General features: G+C 55.2%; 1 protein-coding gene across 1 annotated transcript in view; it reads left to right on the top strand.

Annotated features, from left to right (window-relative positions):
• Positions 1 to 1,892: 1,892 nt before the first annotated feature.
• CEP295NL (CEP295 N-terminal like) overlaps positions 1,893 to 8,365 on the top strand; it is a 13,312-nt gene continuing 6,839 nt past the window's right edge. Inside the window, 2 exon segments of the mRNA XM_011989495.1 lie at positions 1,893 to 1,976; positions 3,180 to 3,321. Coding sequence (XP_011844885.1) covers positions 3,278 to 3,321 — 44 coding nt within the window. The 5' untranslated portion in view covers positions 1,893 to 1,976; positions 3,180 to 3,277.

The following is an 8,365-nucleotide window of genomic DNA, read 5'->3' as shown; positions in this document are numbered from 1 at the left end:
CAGTGGTATGATTTCAGCTCACTGCAACCTCTGCCTCGCTGGTTCAAGTGATTCTCCTGCCTTAGCCTCCTGAGTAGCTGGGATTACAGGTGTGTGCCACCACTCCCGGGTCATTTTTATATTTTTAGTAGAGGTGGGGTTTCACCATGTTGGCCAGGCTGGTCTCGAACTCCTGACCTCGGGTGATCCGCCCATCTCAGCTTCCCAAAGGGCTGGGATTACAGGCGTGAGCCACTGCGCCTGACCTGGATGTCCCAGCTCTTGCAGAGAGACGATTTGCCTGCCTCTGCCTCTGCCTTTTTGTTCTGTAGGGGCTTTCTACAGATTGAATGGTGGTGCCCACCCTGGCGAGGAGGGATCTTCTTACTCAGTCCCCCGGTTCAGATGCTGGTCTCTTCCCAGGACACCCTCCCAGACCCACCCAGAAATCATGTTTTCCCAGCTATCTGAGCATCCCTTAACCCATCAAGCTGACATAAAATTAACCCTCAAGGGCTGAGAAGATGGACTCCAAAAATGGTTGGGGGCAGGGGTGCGGCGGTGGACTGTGGTTGAGAACATACCTGTGGGGAGAATGCTTCCCTTCCCTGAGTCAGGGACCAGATGACCTTTCCAGGATCCTTCCAACCCAGGACAAACGGCTTTGTCTCAGGTTCATCTCTCCTGAGAACTCATCCCCCCCCGAGATTTGGACGCCTCAGCCAAATTCCTGCTGTTTACCTTCTTCTCTCAAGAAACAACACCCTGAGGATTGTTGCTTTCACTTCTTCGGACCCAAATCATGATTCCCCAGCCACATTTCTCAGTTGTCGAATTTGTGGAGGATGCTAGAAGCTTCTAGTGAGTTGCTTACAGATGATCCAACGGGTGGCTTACTAAAACATATCTTGGGCTGGGTGCAGTGGCTCACACCTGTAATCCTAGCACTTTGGGAGGTTGAGGCAGGGGAATCACTTGAGGTCAGGAGTTCAAGACCAGCCTAGCCAACATGGTAAAACCCCATCTCTGCTAAAAAAAAAAAAAAAATATAAGCTGGGCATGGTGGCACGCACCTGTAGTCCCAGCTACTCAGAAGGCTGAGGCACTAGAATTACCTGAACCCGGGAGGCAGAGGTTGCAGTGAGCCGAGATTGTGCCACTGTACTCCAGCCTGGGCAACAGAGCAAGACTGTCTAAAAAACAAACAAAAAACATATCTTGACAATGCCAGTCATCACTTTCCCACAAACGTTAAGATTCCAGGCACTCAGACTAGGTCGGAGTCCCCAACTCTAGCAGCTACTCCTGCTTCCTGGAGACCACCCCCCGCCCCGGCCAGACTCCTCCAGTGCCCCATGTTCATCCCCAGCCTCGCCCTGCCAGCTTCCTCGCCCATCCTTCCGATCACACAGTCTGTGGGGAACTAGCCCTAAAAGCGAGGCCCAGTATGTGTGGCTTCTCCTCCTGTGTGGGCAGGTGGTTGATGGGATTCTTTCTTCCCCCGCCTCCAGTGGGTTTCAGCTTCACGATGGCTGTTCAGAAGCGTGAACAGATGCTGTCCCTACAGGAGAAGGGATGGCAAGTGTTGTCAGGAACCTGACCTTGAAGTGTACCTCCTTAATGGCCTGACAGCTCAGAGAGAATGACATCCCAGGGAGGTCTCCATGCTGCTGGCTGGGGACAGGAAGATGTCCTCTGCCTGGTGTGGCCACGAGCATTTGTACATTGCACTGTCCTTGTTCACCCACACCTCCTTAAACAGGCACCTTCAGATGTCCCTATGGCTCCCGGCTGCTTGAGCCGAATCTTTGTGATTGATCCCCTGACCTACACGCTTGCCCTCTGGCTCGCTCGCAGCTGTCCCTGACCTCACCCCTGCCATGATGTCACAGCTTAACAGCTCTGCTGTTCCCATGGCAACAGCCTGCTATGGGTAGCCAGCCAGGACAGAGGCCAGGCTGCAGGTGGAGGCGGGGAAGCGATTCCAGCCACCTTTGGTCAGTGGGCCCTTGAGACCACCGGTGGGGGGGGTCCAGGCTCTCTGTGTCTGCTCCCGTCTGTGGTGAGGGTGGGGTTCTTTCCATGCCCAGCTGTTCAGTGAGGCTCCCAAGAGGGCCTCGGAGAGTGGGCCAAGGAGGGGCTCCAAGCCATGTGTTCATAAGACCCGTGGCAAAGTCCTTGCACCGCAGGGCTCCCCACAGGCAGTTTGATTGGGAGGAGGGTGAGGGAAGCTGGTGGGACTGGGTTGGAGATGAATATGGTTATTGGAGGAGTTGTGGGGGGCGGTCTTCAGGAAGCAGGAACAGCTGCTGGGGTTGGGGACCCCTGACCTAGGCTGGGTGCTTGGGATCTTGAGGTTTGCAGGGAAGTGGTAATTGACGCTTCGAGGTATGTTTAATGAGCCACCAGTTGCATCAGCTGTAAGCCCCCCACGTGGGGAGCTGGCGTCTCAGCCGGGAGTTTGGAGGTCAGTCTGCCTCAGTGTCTGTCTCTGTGAAGCTGGTCGAGGGGAGGCCTGAGCCCGAGCTTGTCCTCAGAGGCCGCCTGCCCAGCCATCTCTGCCCTGGAGAGCTGACCCAGCCCAGGGGATGGGTACACACAGATTCATGAGCTGCGGCCCCAGTATTCGGGTGAAAAAGCCTGCTGTGGGCCTAGCTGGGACTCATTCTAACGTGACCCACCCCTGCCCCAGGTGATGCTAACACGGCCAGTCCAAAACCCAGTGCAGGCTGGGCGTGGTGGCTCATGCCTGGAATCCCAGCACTTTGGGAGATTGAGGCGGGTAGATCACCTGAGGTCAGGAGTTTGAAACCAGCCTGACCAATATGGTGAAACCCTGTCTCTACTAAAAATACAAAAATTAGCTGGGTGTGGTGGCATGCGGGTGTAGTCCCAGCTACTTGGCAAGGCTGAGACAGGAGAATTGCTTGAACCCGGAAGGTGGAGGTTGCAGTAAGCTGAGATCGCACTCCAGCCTGGGCAACATAGCGAAACCAAAACCCAGTACAGTGGCTTGGGACCCCCGTCCCCTCGCCGCCACCGGAACTTAGCTAAGAGTTGGGGAGAAAAGGGTGAAAACCAAGGCTCTGGCAGCACACAGGGTGTCATGGAGGGTATTTTTAGAGGCTAGAACTCAGAGAAACAGAGTTAAAAATGTTTCTCATGTTTGTTTTATCTGGGCTTGGCTTGGATGCCTCCAGTGATGGGCGTCTCACTACCTACCAAGTCAGCCCAATGATTTCAAGACAACCCTGGAGACAGTGCTTCCTGCCCCCCTGCCAGCTTCTGCTTCTCTGTAATGTGTTTTGGGTGGTCTAGCTTAGTCATCTGGAGACACACACAGTAAGTACCACCCCTCTTCCCCAAGCATTTCAGGTGCCTCTTGTGGTGACAAGCGCTGGCATCTCTAGATGGGTGCTGCTGTCGTTATCATCCCCATCCTGAAGAGCAAACTGAGGCACCCAGAGTGAAGCAGCTTGGCCTAGGTCACGTAGTTAGTACCCTTAAGCACCATACTCTGCCATTCTACATTTTTCTATCCTTTGCAAACACCCCTGCCCCACATCACCTCCTTTGGTTTTTCTTCCTAGGACCTGTTTATTTCATTCTCCTCCTGAACTCCAAGCCTGCGGCCTCTTCTCCCCGTCCTTACCGCCCTCCTCCTCTCCCGAGAACTGTCCAGGAAGACACACCTCTCCCTCATTCAGATTTGCTCCTTGTTCTTCAACCTGTGCATCTCCTTTAGGCCTTGAACATGTCTTCATAGGTTTATTCCTGATTATTTCATCACGGTTTTATTGATTTTGAAACTTTATCCCATGACATGATCAAATTGGCCGTTTCTAGAGCACAGGCACTTCATAGCTGTTTATGGTCATTTAGCTCCACATCTGCCCGTCGGTTCCTCGCGCGTGTAATCCAGCACCACGTGGCTATCTACACTGAGCTCTGGGCATTTCCTGAGCCTTCCCGGGAGCCAGACTCCGTTCTCGGTGCTTCACACGGGCCGTCTCATCTGATGCTGTGGCATCCTGTAGGGTGGGAACAGGCAGTGCCCGTGGACGTGGCGTTGTGCCCGCCGGCATCCTGGGCACCACAGCGTGCCGCTTTCCCACTGCATTCTAGCACGGCCAGGTGAGGTCTGGCCAGCTGGGCTGCAGCATTCGTTTGTGTGTTAGAGGCATTTCTGTTCCCGCAGGTGACAGTCACGTTGGCCCTTCTGGTGACCCAGCGTCTTTTGTCCCATGTGCTGCTCCATACACCCCCTCTGTACCTGCATTGTTGGATTTAGGGACCTACATATAAGTTTTAGATGTGTTCCCATTCCCTTTTATTGTGTAAGATTCGGCCAGGTGTGCAAGCTGGTAAAACCTAGGCTAGAGTCTAACAACAATTTTCCACCTTCCCCATGGGTCATCGGTATCTGGTGTTGAATTGATAAGGTCAGGTGTGCAAGCTCAGGCCGTGGTCCTGTGGAAGAACCCACCACCACCTCGGACTGTTACTTACTTTATTAAAAAACACATTTTTTTTTTTTTTGAAACTGCGTCTTGCTCTGTTGCCCAGGCTAGAGTACAATGGCACAATCTTGGCTCACTGCAACCTCTGCCTCTTGGGTTCAAGCGATTCTCCTGCCTCAGCCTCCCAAGTAGCTGGGATTACAGGCATACACCACCATGCCTGGCTAATTTTTCGCATTTAGTGGAGACGAGGTTTCACCATGTCGGTCAGGCTGGTCTTGAACCCGTGTCCTCAGGTGATCCGCCCACCTCAGCCTCCCAAGGTGCTGGGATTACAGACGTGAGCCACCACACCCGGCCAAAAAAGCGCAATTTTAATAGGCTTGTTTGTGTGGCTGCTGTCAGACACACAGTTAGGACCAGGGAGGGGAGGACACAGGAAGCTCTAAAAAGGTGACTTAAAAAACCCAAATTGCGTTCCAGGGTCACATAGTTTATGGAACCTCTGTTCTCTACATTTTAAAAGCCCTCAAGGGATTTCCTATGTTATCATTCCAAAGGCAATCCAAAGTTTCCCCCAAAGAAGGTCAAATTACATATTCTACGTAGGCTCCGTAGACAGAGAAATGTCTAACTTTCCATATGAAAGGGTAAGCTCTAATTATATGGAAATGTTCTCTCTTTGGCCGATGCCAGCTAATGGGAGCCCTTCTATAGCTATTTTTATGTTTCAAAGACAAAGCGCTCGACTGTGTGTCCCGGGTGCTGGGCTTCTGGAGAAAGGGAAGAGCGTTCTCTTTGTTCCCTTGGAGGGTTGGGGTGTCCTGGGGGAGTGGGAACAAGGCCTGGGCTGGGGACATGTGGGTAGGATGGGGAAGGGGGTGTGTCCGTGTCACGAGGAACCCGCATGAGCACGGTCCAGGCGCTGCTGGGTGTGGGGCGTTTGGGGATGGCCAGGAGCCCTGCCAGCCCTGTCTGGTGTGCGGCGCTGCAGGCTGGGGTGGGTCCCAGGGGAGTCAGGGCGAGCTACTTGACCGTTCTCAAGCCTCTAGGCCCAGAGATTGCCAGGCTTTGGCAGGGCAGCTGGTGAAGTGGCCGCATTCCTGGGCCCCTCCCGCAGGGGCTGGGATAGGATCTGTCAGGGGCGAGGCCCAGGAATCTACCCCTTCACTAGTAGCTCAGCTGATTGTGATGCACGTGGCTGTGGGTTGCACTCAGACTTGCTGGTGTGGACAGCAGGGAATCACACGGGGGCTTCTGAAATGTAACCAGGCCGCTCAGACAGCGCCGGGCTGCAGTGCAGGAGAGGATGGGGTACAGGCCTGGGGGTCGGGGCAGAGAGGCTGACTGGGGAGGCTTTTAAGGGCCTCAGGTGAGAGATGATCAGGGCTGAGCTGCTGGCAGGGGAGGAAGGCAGAGCAAGATGCCGCATCCTGGAAAAGATGGTTTGCCGGGGCCACAGTACTCCAAGTGTGGTCCCCCAGACAGCACAGACAGCAGCATCAGCATCCCTGGGAGCGCTTTAGAGATGCAGAGTCTGGCGGGGCGCAGGGGCTCACGCCTGGAATCCCAGCACTTTGGGAGGCCAAGTGGGTGGATCACTTGAGGTCAGGAGTTTGAGACCAGCGTGGCCAGCCTGGTGAAACCCCATCTCTACTAAAAATACAAAAATTAGCCAGGCGTGGTGGCGTGTGCCTGTAATCCCAGCTACTCGGGAGGCTGAGACAAGAGAACTGCATGAACCAAGGAGGTGGAGGTTGCAGTGAGCTGAGATTGCACCACTGCACTCCAGCCTGGGCAACAGAGCAAGACTCCGTCTCAAAAAAAAAAAAAAAAAAAGAAGAAGAAGAAATGCAGAGTCTTGGGCCCAGACTATTGAATCAGAGCCTGACTTTTAACAAGACTCAAGCAGCACCATGGCCGGGGCTCAGCCTTCTGTGCATGTTGACCAATCAGGTACTCGAGCAGAAAGATGGGGATGGTCAACGTGATGAACTCAGAGGCACCAACCGTGGTGTCCTGGGTCAATGCACGCAGAATGCACGCAGGCCCCTTGCAGGCCTTCCCACCCATCAGAAGCTCAGTACACCTGCCAGAGTCACAGGAGGGCCAGGGAGGTCACAGGTCGTGTGAGGCCAAGCACAGTCTGAGCAGAGTCTCCTTATGCTGTGGAAGTGGTTTCCAGCTCTGACCTCCCTGGGCCGCAGGCTAGGAGACTGGATCAGGGGCCTGCTGCTCAGCCTGGAATCCCTGCTGCCCTGATTACGAGCTGTGTGGCCTTAGGCAAGTTACTTAACCTCTCTGAGTCTCAATTTCCCTGTCAGATTGTGTGGATAGGAACAGGCCTTACCTCCTATGGTGAGGTGGTGAGATGGCAAGAGATGTGTGTGAAATGCCGGAAGAGTATGAAACCCTGTGGGTCTGCGTGTTGATCAGCGTGATGTCTGGATTCAAACCCAGCTCCTCCGTGTAAGCTGGGAAAGTTATTCAGCCACTCTGAGCTTTTGTTTCTTTTTGTGGGCTCAGAGGGGAAAGCAAGGAGAGCGGGGGGTGGCAGGGACAAGGTTTCATCTGATGGTATCATGGGGGAAGTCACTTCCTGAATGATGGAGCTGGCTGTCAGTTTCTGGAGTTTATCCCAAAGATCTCTGCCCAGATGTTTTAAGTTTGTACCCATTTCCGTGTCTCCAGGAAAACTGACACAGCAGCCCCACTGGCTCCTGTTTTCACACTCACGCCCCGGATCATTTTGTGGTGACTCTAGCCAAGAGCATGGCCTGTGTCGTGTCTGTTACAGGCCGAGGTGGGAAGAAAAGGTCATCCTGGCATCTGGAGGGGCCAGTTCATGCCTTGAGGAGGAGAGAGGCACTCTGAGTCCTGCCATTGTCCTCAGGGACGGCCAGGCTTGCCGTTGTCCCCTATGTCTGTTGGGGCACCTTCTCCTGGGGATGTGATGTCTGCGTTGATTTTGGGGTGTCCAAGTGTACCAGGCTAGTATCCCATTGAGAGTCACCCACCATGGGCGGATTCACCCATTCCCGTCATGGTGCCTGCGGCTCCAGCAGCCTCATCACAACACAGCCTGGTAGTTGGAGGGCCTGAGCCTTTGCCATGACTGCCCCTGCTTAGCCGCAGGACTGTGCACCTGTCGGGGACTGGGGTGGGCAGGCCACTCTCTCACAGGCCCACCCCAAGGCTCCAGATGGGCATGTGCATTGTTCAAACACCGTCACACCTTGGGGGTGTGAGGGGGCAGCGTGAGGCAGACGAGAGAGAGGCGGAGGTCTCACAGTGAACCACAGGACCTGCTATCCTGCAGCTGGGACGCAGGCCTGTCTGACCGTGGAGCCCCCATTCTGGGGGCTTCATACTCCCTACGACTGTGATGCTTGTCCCCCACTCTGCCCTGATGCCACAGGAGTGCATGGCAGGCCTGGAGTCGCCTTCGGAGGGGGGTGAGAAGGCCAGCGGGGGGCAGGGGGTGCTGCCTGTGCGCCCTGGCACTTCCACGCTGCCTGGGTGGAGGGTCCCTGGGTGAGGACCCCCTGGGCTGAAAAGCTGTCTGAGCGGCCGCCCAGGGGAACGTGAGCTGCTTGGACGTCATTCTCAAGCTGTAGGCCAGGGGTTGCCTGACTTTGGTGAGAATCGCTGGGAATCTGGTGGCTGAGCACATTCCTGGGCCCAGGCGCTGGGATCGGATCAGTCTGGGGTGGAGCTGCCATGGACTGGCTCCTGCAGAGAGCAAGAGAGCAGAATGGGCCCAGTGTCCACTCCGCTCTGTGGGAGGCCCTGGTGCCGTCCGGAGGCCAGATTGGTGTCCACTCGCCTTCCTGTCTGCTACTCCGAGCGCGGCTTCTGTGGAGCGGGGAGCTGTGGTTTCCCCTCGTGGTTGAAGGCAGCCAGCGGAAGGCAGGCTTGTCAGCTCT

This window comes from Mandrillus leucophaeus, unplaced genomic scaffold (assembly GCF_000951045.1).
Source record: "Mandrillus leucophaeus isolate KB7577 unplaced genomic scaffold, Mleu.le_1.0 Scaffold1, whole genome shotgun sequence".
Classification (NCBI taxonomy): Eukaryota; Metazoa; Chordata; class Mammalia; order Primates; family Cercopithecidae; genus Mandrillus; species Mandrillus leucophaeus.
This window is presented reverse-complemented; position numbering and strand designations above follow the sequence as displayed.